General features: G+C 38.8%; 1 protein-coding gene across 1 annotated transcript; it reads right to left on the reverse strand.

Annotated features, from left to right (window-relative positions):
• Positions 1 to 4,236: 4,236 nt before the first annotated feature.
• On the reverse strand, positions 4,237 to 9,039 carry LOC107789673 (TMV resistance protein N-like). Its single transcript, XM_016611532.2, has 6 exons — positions 8,228 to 9,039; positions 7,027 to 8,134; positions 6,507 to 6,950; positions 5,520 to 6,416; positions 4,701 to 5,379; positions 4,237 to 4,607 (listed from the first exon to the last, which is right to left on the reverse strand). The coding sequence occupies exons 1-6, from the start codon at positions 8,746 to 8,748 to the stop codon at positions 4,495 to 4,497; spliced, it is 3,762 nt and encodes a 1,253-aa protein (XP_016467018.1). The 5' UTR covers positions 8,749 to 9,039; the 3' UTR covers positions 4,237 to 4,494.
• Between the last annotated feature and the right edge of the window lie 10,527 nt (positions 9,040 to 19,566).

A 19,566-nucleotide genomic window follows, 5' to 3' on the forward strand; every position in this document is an offset into this window, starting at 1 on the left:
TTGTCCTTCTTTGACTAGATTGGTTCTTGAATGCCACACACTTAGACACTTACCTACCAAAAGAAGTTGTTAATTTCTAGACATAATTACATTAGCAAGATACGAAATTGGATGACGCTCCTATTATTTTGTCAAATAACTTTCTGCTTCATCTGGTTTACCATTTTATATCTAACAAATCTATCATGCCAAATGATCTAAATCTGGCACTTTGACGGATCATAATTACTGCAAACTGTTGTTAGAACTCTAGCAAAATCTGGCACTCACACACACACACACACACACACACACACACACACACACACACACACATATATATATATATATATATATATATATATATATATATATATATATATATATATATATATATATATATATATATATATATATATATATATTCTAATTTGTTTCGATATTTTCTTCCATCAACTTCCACAATACTTTGACCAAATTCCAATGTCATCACCACAAGCTGAAGATGTTGTCTAGGCAGTAGGCACGGGAGGAAGGCTTGCAATTGTTTTGGTGAAATTTAACAATGAGGACTAGAGAAGATTGTGGGAAGAAAGAAAATCCAATATTTTGATGGTATGGCCGACAAGGTGGTTAAGAGACTCAATGGATGGCATGGTAAAATATTATCTCACTGAGCTAAAATTGTTCTTATCAAACATGTGGTTCAGTCCCTTCTTACCTATACTATCGCTGCTATGTGCACTTTAAAATAATTGGAGAGGTATTTTTCTAACTTCTTGTGGGTTCTAGTAGTGATCACAATAAGAACACTGGAGTGCTCGGAAGAAAATGTATTTTCCTAAGGAAGAAGTAGGAATTGGCATTAGAAGCATGGCGAAAATCAGTGATACACTGGCTACCAAGAGATGGTGAAGATTCAGCGTCATTCCATCTCTATGGTCAGACTTTGTAGAAATAAATATTGTATTATGGCACACCCTAGTACCAAATTGTGGACTTCTAAGGATTCTCACCAATGAAAAAGATTACTGCAGTCCAGAAAAAAGGTAGAAACTAACATGGTCTAGCAAATTAATTCAGGAAACAATAATTTCGTGATTTATGAAGTTCATTTTATTGCCCTTCTTTGACTAGATTGGTTCTTGCATGCCGCACGCTTAGACACTTACCTACCAAAAGAAGTTGTTCATTGTTAGACATAATTATATTACTAGGATACGAAATTGGTGACGCTCCTATAATTTTTGTTTCATCTGGTTTACCATTTTATATCTAACAAATCAACCATGCCAAATGATTTGAATCTGGCACTTTGATGGATCACAATTACTGCAAACTGTTGTAGAACTCCAATATATATATATATATATATATATATATATATATATATATATATATATATATATATAATTCCAAAATTCGTTTGATGTTTTCTTCCATCAACTCCCACAATACTTCGACTAAATTCCAATGCCATCACCACATATTGAAGATGCTGCCTAGGTAGTAGGCAGGGGAGGAAGGCTTGCAATATATTTGGTGAAATTTAACAATGAGGACAAGGATAAGATTGTGGAAAGAAAAAAAAATTCAATATTTGGATGATATGGTCAACAAGGTGGTTTAGAGACTCAATAGATGGCATGGTAAAATATTATCTCACATAGTTAAAATTGTTCTAATCAAACATGTGGTTCAGTCCCTTCCTACCTATACTCTCTCTGCTATGTGCCCGCCTAAGGGCACTTTGAAATAATTGGAGAGGCATTTTGTAAACTTCTTCTGGGTTCTAGTGGTGATCACAATAAGTACCACTAGAGTGCTTGGAAGAAAATATATTTTCCTAAGGAAGAAGGAGGAATTGGTATTAAAAGCATCCAGAATATCTGGAATACACTGGCCACCAAGAGATGGTGGAGATTCAGAATCATTCCATCTCTATGGTCACACTTTCTTAAAAATAAATACTATATCAGGGCATACCATGGTGCCAAAGTGTGGACCTCTAAGGAATCGCATCAATGAAAAAGATTACTGCAGTTCAGAAATAAGGCAGAAACCAAAATGGTCTCGCAAATTAATTCTGGAAACAATAATTTTGTGATTTATGAATTTTCTTTTATTGCCCTTCTTTGACTAGATTGGTTCTTGCATGCCACGCGCTTAGACACTTACCCACTAAAAGAAGTTATTCATTGCTAGACATAATTATATTAGCAGGATACGAAATAAGATGACGCTCCTATAATTTTGTCCATATAACTTTCTGCTTCATCTGGTTTTCCTTTTTATATCTACCAAATCAACCATGCTAAATGATCTGAATCTGGCACTTTGATGGATCACAATTATTGCAGACTGCGGTTAGAACTCCAGTATATATATACACGTGAATAATTTTTATTAAGGTGTTCTTATATTAGTATCAATTGATATAATTTTATGCAAGTTCTCATTAAATTATAATTTTAATTGGAATACTTTATAAAATTAGAAAAAAAATATGGGCTCGTGCAACTGCAACAGGATTTGAAATAGAAATTGATCGTGACTTTGAACCTGTTCTTTCCATGACCCCTCTTAATCGAGATGAGACAGGAGATCCAATGCTTGAATGAAGTAAAAATCACTTTGATTCAATCATACATCTTGGAATCAAACTAAGTATTAATTTTTTCTTTTTCTTTTAAGAATAAAATATAGTTAAGTTCCTTTTTCATTATAGAATATTGAATATTGTTCAAATTGTATAATAATGATTTCCTCTATAAAACATTATTTTAGAATAATCTAAACAAAAGATTAAGACAACTAATTTGGGGAATTGTTTTCTTTATTATGTATTAGGCACCATAAGAAGTATCATTCTGCATGATTATATTTTTTTCTCTATGATTAAATTTAGTTGAGTACTTCCTCTGTGTTCAATAAATAATTCAACATTATATAAATTTCAAAATACATAAATATAAAATTAACAATTTTTAAAAAAGCTCAACAAATAATTATGGTAAAGAAAGTTGTATTACACCCTAGAGTATCTCAATCATATCTAATTAAACTAGACAAATACTGCAATGCTTCAATTTAAAGTCAATTTGATTAGTATTTAGAATTAATGAATAAATAAATTTATTTTTAATAAATTATTCAGATATGTCATTAAACTAGAATAACATAAAAATATTCTGGTAAAACAATTCCGAATAATTAAAAATTACAATTATTTTTTCAAAGAACAAAAAAAATCTTTTTCTTCAACTATTTGGAAATAAAATTAATATGTTTTATTATTCAAATTTTGATTAATATAAAAAGAAAAAATAATACATTAACACAATTGAAAATACTAAAAGAGTAAAACTATAGATATTCAATTTAAACAATGAGAAAATACATCATGACTTATTTTTCAATTGACTTTTCAATCAATTTTTTATAATCAATTTTAAGTTTGGTGGTGCAAAACTATTTTTTAAAAATAAAAATATCTAGAACCTATGTAGAAATACTCTACATTGCACTTGAAGTATTGTATAATCTTTGTAAAATAAAGTGTTAGACTTCAACATGTATTACAAAGTAATTGGTATAGTAATACGATTTCAGAAAAATTAAAATACACATAATGCAAAAGATTAAAAAAAATAATACAGGTAAATGTGGGAGTTCTTGGAGGGAGGGAGCCGATGGTGTATTGGAAACAACCTCTCTACCTCAGGGTAGGGGTAAGGTCTGCGTACACACTACCCTCCCCAGACCCACTAGTGAGATTATATTGGGTTGTTGTTGTTGTTGTAATAAAGGTAAATCTGGTTCTATACATTATTATACAAATGCCTATATTTTTTTCTTTCCGTGAAAGACGAATAAAGTGCGTAATTAGCAATAGATCAAGTAATATTAAAAGGAAGAAAATAAGAAAAAAGAGCAACAATTGGGCCCGTGCATCGCACAGGTACGTCATCTAGTTGTATTAATATACTACATCGGCCGATCAACTTAATTAAGGTATTGAATGCTTGCTACAATATGTCATTTGAAATGATTCAGGTGAAAGGTTAGACTACTGCAATGAGGATAATGTAATTTAAATATTCATTCCTCTTCCTCATGTTCACTGCAAATTGACTAGTCTTCCTCTTAAATTTAAAAACTTCAAAAGATTCTTCAACTTTGATGCAAACATTAAGTCCACCTCCATCCCACAAAATCTCCCCCCTACATGAACTTTGAGAAAAAGATATGCGAAGGTTCGTTTGAACATTGCTCGCCTTTATTGGATATTAGCAAAACCAAATAACCAGGAAACATTCTGAATATTCATGGAGCATGAAGTAAAAACAAAAACTTAAGAGAAAAAATTCAAAAGATAAAGATGTAGAAATAATTACTAGGCCGGGAAAGAAGATTGCAGTCAAGCAACTGTTTCTTTGATCCAATATCTGCAATGATTTCTTGCTTAGTTTGGTTCTTTTACTATACATGTTGCGTGCCTCACTTCTCTATTTGTTACCAAGGCCATTCTAAGTTGTCCTCTAGTTCTGCCAAGGCAGCCTCCTCAGTGTAGTTCTCATCATCGAAATCAAAATCGCTATCATCTTCTGCTCCTGCATCTTTGGTACCTTCAAGAAAACATGGTTACCAAATTTATCACCTATCAGTGAGAAGAAAAAAGTACGGTTAGTCTGAAACAGAAATCTAAAAAAAATTTAAACCTGTAGTACTGTGCACAAAATCCTCAAATAAGTTCTCGTACAAGATCGACCTCACAGCTGTATGTTCATTGGATTTAAGCAAAAAGTAGTCTGGGTGAGAAAAGTAGTAATGGCGAGCTGCAACCTGATATACAGGCATATAACTTCCCATGACACAATGCTCTTGCATAGAAGTACTTGGATACCCATGTTGGATTGCTAGCTCTTTTGATTCACTAGTTGATGTTAAGTGCTGGTCTGTTTCTGGTCTGTCACATTCAATGCTGACTCCAAACTCTTTCATTTGAAAAGTATAACTCCAACCAAGTACAGAGACATTAATCTCGTCACCAGCTTGTATATACTTTCCAAATTTCCAGTGGCACAAAAATGTCAGATCTTCATTTGATCCTGGAATGCCTATGAATGTTGGAGCATAAATCCACTTGTCACCGCTGGTCACATTACTCAGTTTGATGAAAAAAGAATACCAGTTCCCAAGTTGGTTTTCACCCCAGCGTTGAAATCTATGATGAGTGGAACGTGAATATACAACGCAGATATTAAGTCCTATTATCTTTGTATTAGTATGAGAATCCACTTTCAGAGTCAATATGCTTTCTTCACCTTTGTTGCTGAACCAACTTGGAATCTCACTTCCAAGAAAATAAGTGCTGAAGATTCCAAACTCGTGGAGTCCCTAAAGGAAAAAAATAAAGCACGATAAACTTGCCATAGGAGTTGGCTTTTTATCTCTTGTTTTTGTTTCTGTTGTACTTTGTAGGGGTGGACTCTAGTACATAATCAGATGAAAGCCATGCTAACAAAAAAATCGTATACCTGCACAGGATATTTCCTCTTCGTGTCTGTAAGCCTATTGAATAGTTCTACCTCTGCATTTTCTATATCTTCCAGGTTGAGATGGCCTAAAATGTTCAACATTTCCTCCTTAAAATTACCGACTGGCTCTAGCTTGAAAAGTCCAGGAATCTCAGTTAGTTTCTCGCTGCCTGTAACATCCAAGAGTAGAGTTTGAGTTTCCCATAGGTTTGGCAGATTTGTAACTCTTTCTAGTGATGTGCAGTCTATAGCCTTCAGCTTGATGAGGCTCGGCGGTAGCTTGGGAAGCGATTGGAGACTTGAGCATGCATCTAGCCAAAGTTCCTGAAGCATACTTAGATTTGTGATATTTTGTGGCAGGTTACAAATCAGGTTTTCGCTTAGATTCAAATGCCTTAATGAGGAAAGATTGCAAAGACCAACGGATAGAAAATCATCCGTTAGCCTGCATTTTGCAAGACTCAAGTTAACCAGGGAACTTGATAAAGAAGACAAGTTACAATCAGGGGATTTTCTTAATTTTGATGACCAAGATTGCCAGAGCGCAGTCCATGATTTCTCCTGATTGTAACTTATTTCATCTGCGTTGAGGGTTGTTAAGGATTCCAGCTTTCCTAATTCCATTGTTGATATAGAAAGTCTAGAGCAGCCAGAAATGTTAAGTGTTTCCAAGGATTTGAGCTTACAAAAACTTCTTGGCAGATTCCTCAGATTCTTACAGTCTCTCAAGTTCAATAGAACAAGTGCCTTAACGTCTCCTATCGACTCATCAATACTGAACAATCTTATGCAGTCCTTTAGGATGAGTCTTTCCAGATTAGGAAGCCCAGAAAAATCAGGAGTCCTTCCTAGGAAATGAGAATGACTGAGATTGAGAACTTTTAATAATTTGAGCACCTGAAATAGCAAATATCAACTTCATTAGGTTTACTAAACGAAGCCATTACTACTTCACCTACTGCTAAAACATGAAAGTACAACATATACCCTGGTTCCGATCCAGGCTTGTTCCAAGCTGCTGTGCCTCATATCAAGAGCTACCAGACTCTCCAAAGGAAAATCCTTCGGAATGGATTTCAAATAAAATCCACGCCAATGAAGTGATCTTAAATTCTTAGGAAACCAACTATAGCTGCCAGTGAACCTTGTATCAGTAAGCTGTAGAATTCTCAGTTTCTTCATCTTTGAAAATGCATCAAGTTCAAACTGTACACCATTAGAAATTTCTGAAAAGACATTTGTGAACAGCTTGAAAACAGTTAACCTCCGTCGCTTTTGTGAGTTGATGTCACTCACCACCAGCGATCTCTCGCCTGCAGGATCATTAGAGCGGTTGTGTCTAGCGTCATTTACCCTTAGATTTGATCCGACATATTTGACTTCCTTCAACAGTCGCATGTCAAGCACTAGGCCTTGGATATTTTCAGTACCCTGATGAAAAGCAACCAATCATATTTATTAAGGGATATTGAAATGCATGTTCAAAATCATGGAGTTAGATTCTTACAGTGTTTGCCTGCAATATGTTAAAGGCATCTTTATGTAGCCAAATTCTGCTTCTTTTCCAAGGCTCTCGAGGGGATTCTTTGCGAATAATTTCTCTTCCCATGTCTTGAAGCAGTTGATGCACCATCAGTTTTTTATTGTCAGTAATTGCTAATAAGCATCTATCAACAAGAATCTGAATTCCAACAACTGAAAAGAACCCACATCCGTCAAGTATTGTTACTGCATAATCTTTGTCCTTCCCGACAAAGAAACAGACAATATCAAGGAATAGGTTCTGGACATTATCATCTGGTAGACATTCATAGCTTATCCTTAGTTTTTCCAGGGTTTTACTGTCTGGAATCGCTTTCAATTTCCTTAATGCGCTTTCCCACACCTCTGTGCTTCTGTCACAAAGAGAGGAACCCAAAACTTTAAGAGCTAATGGAATTCCCTGACAATGAACTATAACGTCTCTGGAAAGATTCATATAATCTAAGGGAGGGTATTTTTCACCAAATGCATGCCAACTGAACAGCTGTAGTGATTCTCTAGCATCCAAAGAGTTCAGCTTATACATCTTACATCTACAGGCTTCACTGGAATTTAGCAAGTGCCCATTTCTTGTTGTTATGATAATTTTACTACCTGGATAAAACAATTGCCGCATACCAAGTACAGCATTTAGCTGATCTAACTCGTCCACATCATCGAGAACAACAAGAACTCTTTTGCAGCTGATGGCTTCTTGAATCTTGACAGCCCCTTCATTGACATTGTACAACTTTTCAACATTCTTCCCAAGAATATTTGAGAGAAGTTGTCTTTGTAGACGAGCTAAACCATCGTACTTTTCTAAAGCTTTTCTCACATCTGCAAGAAAGCTGCTTCCCTCAAATCTGTCAAAGTTCAGGTTATAAGCTGTTTTCGCTATTGTAGATTTCCCAATTCCTCCCATACCATGTATTGCCAGGATATCTACAGTGGTTGATTCCTCTTGTAACCATAAGTTAAGGTCTTTGACTCGAGAATCTATTCCAATTGGATGGAGGGCAACACTTAAAATTGTGCGGTTCATTTTACTTGCAACCACCTTGACGATTTCTTGAATAAACCTTGATTCATACCTGAAAATTTGATTGAATCCAGTATTCTTACATTTTGTAATTAGCACTAACAATAACTGAATGACATAAACAGAAAAGTTCTAAAGGAATTACCCATCAGCTTGATTCTGTAAGACCATTCCTCCCAAATCAGCAACTTCTCTAAAGGCAGCCCTCCATTTGTCCACCTTCTCCATCCATTTCTTTCTCCTTTCGTTGTTCTCTGTTTTATATTTCTCTTCATATCTAAAGAAAGCTTCTTCAAAGCTGCCTTTCTGCTTTCGGACTTCTGATGGATCCACATCATAAAACACAGGAAGAACAAAATGTCCAAAACGTTTCTTGCTTTCAAGACTATACACAAGTTCATCAAGGCATCTCTCTGAAGAAGCATAGTCTTTCGAAAAAACAACTATAAGAATTCTGGATTCCTGAATTACTTTCTGCAATTTTTTCTGGTGTTCCTCTTCTTCCTCAAGCTCTTCATCAAACTTGAATGCGCGAATACCAGCATTTAGCAAAGCTGTTTGAAGATGATCTCCAAATGTCTTGCTTATTTCTTTGCTTCTGGAACTCAAGAATACATGATGAACAAACTGAGACATTTTTTCTGATTGACTTTTGGCAAGAGGCATGGAATGGAAGTGTAGAAAAAGCAATGGAGTACAAAAGTAGATAGGAATTTTCTATACATCTAATGAAAAGAAAATGAAGTCAATGAATCTAACCCCACATGGATTCACCTAATATTGGTGTTTCTGAGCAAGTGAACTGGTTTTTAAAGTTAGGCCAATCTAAGAGAAGGAGAAACTCCAAACAAACAAACCCAACATTGTAGTTTAGGAAACAAATTAAATCAGAAGCAAATTTATTGGTAATATCAGTGCATTTTTGTTGCAAACTTCTAATGGAAAGAACAGTTAGACAATTTTACACAGTTCATGAGCAAGTTGAGACTTTTTGCCAGATATTAATACCTTGGAACAATGAAATACTTAAAAATAAAATATACTAGGCACTCCTTTGGTTAAACTATTTTAAGTTGTCTACAGTCACGTTATCATTCTCTTACCTTCCTCCCAAATTTATTTACTTTAGTATAACAAATTATTAATAGAATAATTGGTATATAATGTGATAGAGCATTATATCAAATGTATAAGTATTAATACAGTCAAATTTTCTGGAAAAACTTGTCATGTAAAAAATCAGAGGGCGCGGGGTTACATATATTTATTTTTCCAGGAAATGATTTCTTATAACCATTTACAATTTGAATATATGAATATGATCTTTTCAGATCTCTTGTATATTATTTTTTCAGATTTCTCTGTGTAAAAAATTAAAAATGAAGATCTCTTATAAAACAGACATAAAACTGAAAACAAATTTGTAAAAAACTACAAAACCATTTGAACAAGTGGTGCCTAATAGCCTAATTCCATCAGAAAAAGTTAATCTGGTACAGAAAATGTGTGATACGTTAAGACAAAAGAAAATTCCAGGGACACAAGAAATTTAAATGATAATAGCTTTTGATTTTTCAACATGTGAGGCTAGTTCGATGAATCTGATCATTTGACTTTAGAATTGCACCATTTTATTCTTCAGAGTCAACGTGGATACCCATTTTTCTTTGCTTTACGTCCTTTTTTTCTTTTTCATCACATTACGGGAAGTAATTAAAAGGAGAAAGCGCCAATTGGAATCGAAATTTATACGTACTACGTACTGTGTGAAAAAACTCCTATTGATAACGTTAAATTATAAATTTTGGTTCAGTTTCTTTTTTTTTTTAGGGGTAGCACCCAATTCCAAACTCGGATGTTGGGTGGGATTTTATTAACACAAAATGAGTTCCAAACTTTGGCTTAGTTGAAAATTCAAAACACATGTTAAACAATCTCGTGAACATCTCATCCTACGTAGATTTTTCGATTAAAACACTATAGATTTTTTTAAAAAGGTTCAATCACACCAAATTTGTAAATGCAATGCATGATGTGTTACTCATTTACATAACTCTTTATTACGATAAATAATAAATAAAAATCTTAAAAGTAACAAAGTTAAATATATACACTTTAAAACTAGCAAGGATTTATGTCCAAAAATATTTATATATAAAAAATGAATCTTAATTCATAATCCATAAAAGTTGAATGTTAAAAATAAGAAATTTTAATTATTTAATATTACCTATTAAAATAAATGTTTTGATTATTTAATATTGCTTCTTCGAGTTGTACTAAGGGGTTGTTTGGTGCACATGGTAATTGTGTAGGATTATAGTGTAGGCATTGTCTATGTGATAATTAATTGTGCAGTAATTAATAATAAGTAAATTATTATGCAGGAATCAGTTACTTTAGGAGTAAATCAAATAAATTAAACAAAATATATTGATTCAACCAATCAAAAATACTCAATGTTATTGTATGGACAAACAACGACTAGAGACGGAACCAAAGTCGCGCAAAATTGAATTTGAAGAACCAAACTAACGTGAAAACATTACATATAGCGCATGGCACTGGCGGAGGCAGGATCTTCTCAAAGGGGTTCAAGAAAAAAAAGATCATAGCTAGTGAAAATTGAACCTATAACCTTTTAAAGATTTTGAACCCCCTTAACCACTAAGTTACACTTTTGGGTTGTGTCAAGGGGGTTCAAAACTTATTATATAGCGGTAATAAACAGATTTTATCTTATATATATAGTGTAATTTTTCGGCGAAGGAGGTTCGGATGAACCCCTTCCGCCCCCTAAATCCGTCCCTGCACATGGGTACCATGAGCTATATCACTCTGGCGTAACATACCAGTTTAAATGGTCGGTTGGTACAGTGCATGGTACCCATGCGTTATATGCCTCTGCTTTCCTATAAATCTTCAAAATCAGATAACAATTGAATTTATACGTAGTTTTAAAGATACATGATCTAATTTGATACAAAATGATAAATCAGATTAGAGTTAAACTAAATAGAGAAAAAATAAATGCAAACCACACGAGTTGAACAGTCTTAGCTTTGCAAGGTAAGTCACTCTCGAGCTAGAAAATGCTTCTATCGATGTCGGAACAGAATGACGAGATAATAAAAATTAAAAATAACAGTATATTGCTTTGTGATGTGTGTTCTTTATTTGCTAATTATCGGTTCCTTGCTGATTCGTGCCGAGATTTTTGCCGTAATATCCGACCGGACACGGATATTTCGGTATTCTGTTAGTTATCGCCGAGCTCGTTCGAGGCTAAGGTCGACACCAGACTCGATTTTTCTCGAAGGCAGGTTTTTCGACCTATGGTTTTAGCTCGGTGAGACTCGTGATCGATCTTCAGTCCGAGGTCGCCATATTCCAACTCTAATCCACCAAGTTGTGATCGAGCTCGATTTCGACCGTATACAGATAGTCCCCTCATTTTTTGGAGAATTAACGACGCGAAATGATATGAGCCTCCGATATCTCTCCTCGGTACTCCTCGTCAGAAATGAAAAATTGAACGAAACGTCTCGCCAGTCACGTCTTCATGGCATTAAATGTTCGTTAGTTGCCGATCGGCCACTTATGGTTTTGAACCGTCATTTGAAAACTATAAATATCTCCTCCTTTATTCATTCAAACTTTTACATCCAAAACTTCTCTACTCCTGTTTCTTAGAAATTTCAACACTTTCAAGTAGTAAATCTTGGCTATTTTGAAATCTTTTCATAAGAATTTCATATTTGTTTTTATTCCCAACCATCAAACTTAATCTTTAAATTTCCTCTCTTTCCTTCACCTATCAAAGAAATGGCGAAGACTTCAAAGTCTGTTCCCCAAAAGAAACTCCCTGTACCTCACGACCGGCCGTAGAGGAAAACGTTTCGTCTGCTGCTATTGTGGAACCGGCACCGGAACCCCCTCTGAAGATGTTCGTTTCTACGGGGTGCCCAACCAATGCTGATTTCAAGGTCGAAAAAACCTCTTCGGTACCGGGTCAGTGTGAACCGTGCTCGAGATATATATACTCGATCACCGATAACTTTCTTTCCAAGGTCAAGGAGGTGGTTCCTATGCCCGAGGAAGCGATTACTACCCACGTGGAGGTTTTTTTAAGTGTTTACACTCACCCCTTCACGTTGGACCCCTTGGATCCGGTCATCATTGCCTTCTGTAAGAGGTACGAGGTGACCCTCGGGCAAATTCATCCTTCTTTTTGAGGATAGTAATCCTTCTCCGTTTCTTCGTAGACAAAATCGAGGGGTGTCCCTTCACCATAGAGCATCTCATGTGTCTGTACAGTCCCCGACTCTATCGAGGGGGGTTAATAAAACTTGCTCATCGGGCCAGTAAGGCCCCATTTTCGAGCATCGACGAGGATCAGGACCGAGACTGGTTAGGCTGATTCATTCGAGTGAAGACCTCAAATTTAATCCCGGCAACGAATATGCCATTTCCTGAGAAATGGAACATGAAACGTAAGTATAACCTTGCCTTTAAGATTTCTTTTATCGCTTTTCCTTTTTCTTCCCTCTCATCGATATTTTGTGGTGGTGCAGCTTTTGCTCGGATACCGGATGCAGTTCCTCAACTCAAGGAATGGGTCGAGAGCATCGTGTCACATAAGCCATATTCCGAGCGCGCATGGAGCGATCTTTCAAAGGGCCGGTGGGAGGCCCGTACTCACAGCGAGGTTCTTCTCCTGAGTGGATAACACTTAAGTTTCCTACTGCGCCTGTTTTCACTTCTTTTTCCTTTGCTGGTCTTTCCAAAGATGTTGCAATGAGGCCTCCATCCGGTGATGAACATATTCTCCCCAAACCATCTGCTCCGAGGTAGGATAAAGAGAAGAAAAGAAAAAAAGGCTCCGATCTCCGAAAATAAGAAACCGAGGAGGCAGTTGGTGCACAAATCCAAATAAAGTACCAGCGCCCAAGAGCTCCCATCGGAATCACTCCACCGGTTGAGGGATAAGTCCAAAGAAGAAGAAGAAGCCTCTGAAATGATGACCTGCATGAGAAGCGGTACCGAACTGCCTCAAACCAAGGTAGTCGATGAAGAGGCAGTGGCCGAGGCCTCGGAACCGGGGAGGGATGAGGCCATTTTGCCCCGAGCTGGGGAGGTCGACAAAGAAACCATGGCCGGTACTTCTTAGGAAGAGGAAAATGTCCCGAAGGACGCACTTCGGGTGATAGATCTCTCCGGGCCGCCTTCATTCACTGACTCCATGATCAATGAGGCCCAGATGCTGAAAGGATGAACAAATGAGGGGCCTCAACAGGCGAGAGATTCTTTCAATAACTTCTTCGATGGATTAGATTCTAGTGTCTCAGAGGATGCCATCGGGTTGGGTGACTTATCTGTACCGAAGAAGATACCATCTTCTATAGCCAGCGAGCCTTCTTCAAGTCCTAGATTAGTAGACCGGTTCCTAGCTTCGAGTGCTGATCCTGACCGGAAGCGGTCAATATTTATGTCTATCCCGGAGGATGCTCGGGTTCTTTCCGTCCCCGTGGGGGTTGCCAGCTATCTTCGGTGTCTAGTGACCGAAGAGGATCAAGACAAGATAGACGAGGTGGAAGCACCCTCTCTGTTCATAATCACAACATGCGTTAAATCGGGTAACTTCGGATGCTTCTTTATTATGTACTTAGATTAAGTTGCAAATAATCGTAACACTTTTTTTTCCGTTTGCAAGCCTCGGTGCTTCACCACAAGACTTTTCTCCGATATTGGGAAGAGCTAAACCATCACGAGGCTGAGACTCAGGAGCTTACTGGGAAGATGGATACTTACAAGCTTCTCAGTGAGAAACTTCAGGCTGAGCTAGAAACGGCTCGGAAGGAGCATGCCAACCTAGTTGAGAAGGTAAGAAGAGTATTTGAAGTTAGTGACGATGAGTCAGACACAGTGGCTAACGGTCCGAACCAGTAGGTTCAAAATAAACTTGACCAGATCAAGCAGCTCCAGGCGGAGGTGGACACGGTGAAAGCTGAGGCCGAAGAATGGAGACAATCATGGACCGCTTGGCCTCAGAAAAAGAGACTGCCCGGGCGCAATTGACTTCGGTTGAGGTCCAGCTCCGGGATGCAAAGGAAAAGGACTTGGTGCACCTCAAAAATATTGAGGATCTCCAGTCTCGGCTGGGTTCGGCGGTCTCTGAATAAGAAAATCTAGCCAAGGAGCTCGAGGCGGCCAAGTTAGAAGGTCATCGTGGTTAAGGCCGAGGCCGATGATAGGGTGACCAGCACAAGGCCGATGCCGAGGCGGCTTAGGACCAAGTGAGAAATATGGTGGAGCATATGAAGTGGCAATCCCGAAAGGAGGCCCTCGATGGAGTTCATGCTCGAGGTTTTGACCTGTTGGCTAAAATTGAAAATGCCAAGGTATTTGAAGCCAAGGCTAGGAAGATGGCTTATCCCAAGGAGGAAGATTCCGAGGGGTCTGAAGATTCAGTGAGTCCAAAGGTGGCGGAGACCCAGAAGGCGATGATGCGGCCCCCGACGAAGACTAGGCCACTTAGGATCCTTTTAGAATTTTTTATCTTTTGCTTTTTTAGGCTGTTTGGCCGTTGTAAAATTTTGTAACGGGGTTGTTTGGCCCTTGTAAAAAGAATTTCTGATATGAATATTTAAGGCTTACTTTCCCTTTCACAGCTTTTGAATTTTTCCCTTTGCTTTATTATTTGTATTCACAAAGATCGAAATGTCTTAGCATAGAATAATTAGGTTATGTTCGAATGTTCAAACAAACCTTGCCTTTACATTATTATGTTTTAAGGCATCCTGAGAGTTCGGTGTGACCGAACACTTTCTCCCAAACTAAGTAATTTAGATTATCGTTTGCCGTGGGTAGTCTTTAGAACCGGTTATGAAAAAAAATTATTTTGAAGGCCTTGTTTTTGTTACAGGTCTCGGACGTCTCCGAGCCGTGTTAATATGGCCGTAGCCTTTTTAGTTAGGGTGTTGCCTAGTGGGCTTGCTTTCCCAAGTAATCTGGGCTTGCCTAAGATAATAGTCCCGGAGTGGTGGCGGCCGTGGCCTTTAAAATTCGGGGGTTGCCTTATAGGTCTTATACTCCCGAGGTATAATAGCCTTGACCGTCTGAGTTCATTTTCGGACGACAGTATTCGAGTGACTATTCGAACTCGGGTTAAGGCATCCCTTGGGCTCGTAACCTTTAGGGGATCGGAAGTAGGGAATTCCTTAAGAAATGCAAAGAAAAGTTTTTAAAGGACAAGATATGTTTGCAAGGAAGAGACTTCTCTATATTCTTTTGCATAATAGTAATACATGTTACGTGCTTTGTGTCAGGGTTCGAGCAATATATGTGGGAACGGTTCATTTGACCATTTGGCCCTTACATTGAATCCTATCGATTGAGACTCTAAGGCCCCGTAACATTTTTCCTAACATCCCGGTTTCCGTGATGCCAAAGTAGGCGTAGAGGTTATATTAGTAGAAATTCTTTGCGACGAGCTTGTGAGCTGCGGTTCGGACATTTTGGATAGAACATTGCATTTGGGGGGGGGGGTTGAAGGAAAGCGTTGGGCAGAAGTACGCATTTCTACGGCCGCAAAACCACTCTGTGGACCGCAGACTGGTCGTAGAGTGGGGTATTTTCGATGCCCAATTTTGCGGCCATTATGCGACCGCATAACCATTTCGCGAGCCGCATTCTTGTTGCATATCCTGCCTTGGTATTTTTCGGAGTGGGGGAGAAATCTTTAACCATTATCCATCAATTCTTTCTCAATCATTGAGGATTAACAAAGGAAGCCTTCACCCTAAAGGAAAGAATCTATGTCCTAGCTCTCAATTTTGAAATCATGTAAAAATGGGATAATTAGAGAGGCAATTATTGGGTGTGGGGGGTTGTTGTCTTGCATGCATGTATCCTTGAAGTATGTGGGAAGATTGTGAGCTAAACATAGTAGAGAGTGGGTTGTGGAGTGATGGAACTTTCCACAAAATAGCCTTAGAACCTTAATGCACACCTAGTGTTTGATAAAGTGCTCAAATGAGCTAAAACCATGATCATCTTCCTAATTTTTCATTCAACTTGTTATATTTCTAAAGTAGATTGAAGTTGCTAAGAATTCTGGATCATTTTAGAGTTAAGAACCTCAATTGAGATATGTTGGCTAAACCTCCTTCTTCTTAGAATCGAATCCCACGGTGTTCATGTAATTGGAGTAAGTCCTTGATCACTATTGAATTGGCTTTTCCTAATGTGGTTGAGTTGAAGGATGTTTGTTCAATGTTTATTCTAAATGCTTCATCATGTCATCTTTCCATTTGAGAATATGTTAAAAAATGTGGAATATTTGATAGGAATGTTAAACCTTCATGTCAAGACCGAAATAAAGGTTGTTATGCCAAATTGTATGAAAGGCCTCTATGTGTCTAAGATTTCCTAAATTGCTCATATGTGAATTAATGTCTTGAATGTGAAGTCCTATTGATGTTGATAATGATAATTATATTTGAATGTGGAAAAGGGAACTGAAACTACGAAATACGACCAAGTGCTAAGAATGACTTTGTAATAGTTAAGAAGTACAATGTGAGATGATTGGCTGAAGAAGGTAATGACTTAAATGAGACGGCCTAGCCGATTGGGACGATATCGGACTCCGTGTAAGAACACGGTGGTATTGTGGATGAAATTATGGTAATGTCTCAAATGAGATGTCCTAGACGATCGGGCCGTGATCAGATGCCATGCCGCACACATGGTGGTACTATGCTGGAAATTATAATGAAATTATGGTAATGTCTCAAATGAGACGACCTAGCCGATCGGGTCGAGATCGGACTCCGTGTAAGAATATAGAGTTATTGTGAATTGTGGAATATCGGCACTAAATATCACCCAACCTAATAATATGGAAATTGACTTGGAACATATATAATCCTTAACTTGTTATTTTAATATTATTTGAAGCCCTTATTGAATTCTTGACCGTTCCTTTTGTATTATTATTCATTCTATTGAGTTGGTGTTTAGCTTTATATACTAGTGATATTCGATGGTACTAACGTCCCTTTTGTCGGGGGCACTGCATCTTCAAATGGATGCAGGAGGTTACATAGCAGACAATGTTGATCACGAGTGTTGCATCCTCTTCTCAGCGGACTCGGTGAGCCCCATTTCATTCTGGGGTCATGTATTGTACCTTTTGTTTATATTGTGGTCATTTTTGAGGTATAGCCGGGGCCTTGTTGCCGGCACCATCTTGACCCTCTTTTGTATCTTTAGAGGCTCCGTAGACGCTATGTGGGTTGTACATGGGTACTAGAAAGGTCAAATGGATTATGTTGTATTTTGGATTTTTTTCCACAAAATAACAAAATATATGCCATTTTGAAACTTAACAGGAAGTAGCAAAATGAAATGGTTTGGTAATGTCTATACATATGGTCCTTCTACTGATTATCTAATAAAAACATGCCTTCTCTTATCATGGGTGAGTTGGGTAGAAAGTATCTAACAGGCTTGCTTGACCGGGTTCACTCAGTTGAGCGCCAGTCGCGCCTCCCAAGGTTGGGGCATGACAAACTTGGTATCAGAGCCTAAGATTTTAAAGTGTCCTAGGATGTCTCAGAGCCGTGTCTAGTAGAGTCCTTCTTATCGGTGTGTTGTCGACCACATCTATAAGTTGGAGGCTACTTGGACATTTAGGAATAATACCCTTCTTTGATATTCTGGATTGTGCGATGAAACTAATTGTGCAACTGTTCCTCTTCTAACTCGTACATCCCCTTAACTTTCAGTATATTGCACCTAAGAAGAGAGCAAGAACTGTCCAAGGAGCCAATGCCGCCTTGGGAGTGGCAGTTGACCCTTTACTTGGAGAGGCAGGTGAATACCCGAGGGGTGAGGATAATCCCCCGACTGCTACACTACCTGATTTCACTATACCTATTCAGGCCATACCAGTTCCTGCACCTACTGAGGGTGCAGTGGTTCCTCGAACCGATATTCCGATTCCACCTCCAGCCCCAACTTCCGGGTTTGGTATTTCTGATAGGGATCTTAGGGGAGCTATTCAGATGCTACCACAGATAGTGGCTTCTCAAGCCCAGAGATCAAATGTTGCACCCACTTCGTCTAGCCAACAAGGGGATTCTAGTGGTTCCAGGGTGAACAAGTTTCTTCAGTTGGATCCTCCGGTGTTCACGGGTGCTAATCCCGAGGAGGACCCACAGGACTTCATTGATGAGATGCATAAGACTCTCCGGGTTATGCGCGCTACTGAGACAGAGGGAATGGAGTTGGCCGCCTACCGCCTGAAAGGGGTGGAATATTCTTGGTCTGAGCTATAGGAGGACTCTCGGGAGGAAGGGAGCCCTCCAGCGAGATGGAGTGAGTTTGCGGATGCCTTTATAGACCATTTCTTGCATGCCGAGACTAGGTCAGCTCGTGCTGCGGAGTTTGAAAATCTTAATCAAGGGAGTAGGAGTGTGTGGGAGTATTACATGGAGTTCGCGCGCCTATTAAAATATGCTATTCACATTTTGCCTACTATGGAGGCTAGAGTGCGCCGGTTTGTGCAGGGCCTTAGCCCCTTGGTTATCAGTGAGGCCGCTATTGCTGCCTTGAATTCAGACATGTACTATGGGAAGAGGGTAGCATTTGCTCAAGCTACAGAGGACCGTAAGTTGAAGAACAAAAGGGAGCGAGAGGGTACCAGCAAGGCCCGGTCCGCAGGCAACTTTGGCATTTGGTGGGGGAAGATCAGCTTTCCGGGGGGGGGGGTCATCAGGGCCAACCCTGTCTCATGCTCAGTCTTCAGCTAGTGCACCGCCAGTGGGGCACAATCAGCAGCAAGGGAGTAGCTTCAGGGCAACATGGGACCCCATCATCAGGGCCGATCAGGAGGGAAATTCCCGCAGCAACGGAGCCCCCCATGCCCTAGGTGTGGGAAGATGCACTCGAAAATCTGCTACATGGACTTACCTATATGTTACAAGTGTGGATTGAGGGGTCATATTCAGAGGGAGTGTCGTTCATCCTGCCAGGGTATGGGCATGGGCATAACACATCCATCCAGTTCTGCAGCTGCTACATCTTTAGCACCCCCTCCAGCTCGAGGCCATCTGATACCAGCAGGGCGTGGTGCAGCTAGGGGTGGTGCACAGAGTTCAGGAGGTACCGCCCGTTTCTATGCTATGAGTGGTCGCCAGAGTGCAGAGGCTTCTTCAGATGTCGTCACAGATATATTGACTGTCCAAACTCATGATGTATATGCTCTTATTGATCCTGGTTCAACCTTGTCCTATGTTACCCCTTTTGTATCTACTCATGGGATAGAACCGAAACAGCTTCCTGAGCCATTCTCTATATCTACTCCGGTTGGCGAGTCTATTATGGACACACGGGTTTATAGGGGTTGTGTTGTCACGGTGCGTGGTCGGGACACCATGGCCGATCACATTGAATTGGGGATGGTTGATTTTGATATAA

This window comes from Nicotiana tabacum, chromosome 9 (assembly GCF_000715075.1).
Source record: "Nicotiana tabacum cultivar K326 chromosome 9, ASM71507v2, whole genome shotgun sequence".
Lineage (NCBI taxonomy): Eukaryota > Viridiplantae > Streptophyta > Magnoliopsida > Solanales > Solanaceae > Nicotiana > Nicotiana tabacum.

Coding starts and splice junctions, on each gene's coding strand:
- LOC107789673 (XM_016611532.2), bottom strand. CDS start 8,748: ATGCCTCTTGCCAAAAGTCAATCAGAAAAAATGTCTCAGTTTGTTCAT. Junction 6,417..6,506: donor AAGCCTGGATCGGAACCAGG/GTATATGTTGTA, acceptor TTGCTATTTCAG/GTGCTCAAATTATTAAAAGT. Junction 5,380..5,519: donor AGAGGAAATATCCTGTGCAG/GTATACGATTTT, acceptor TTTTTCCTTTAG/GGACTCCACGAGTTTGGAAT.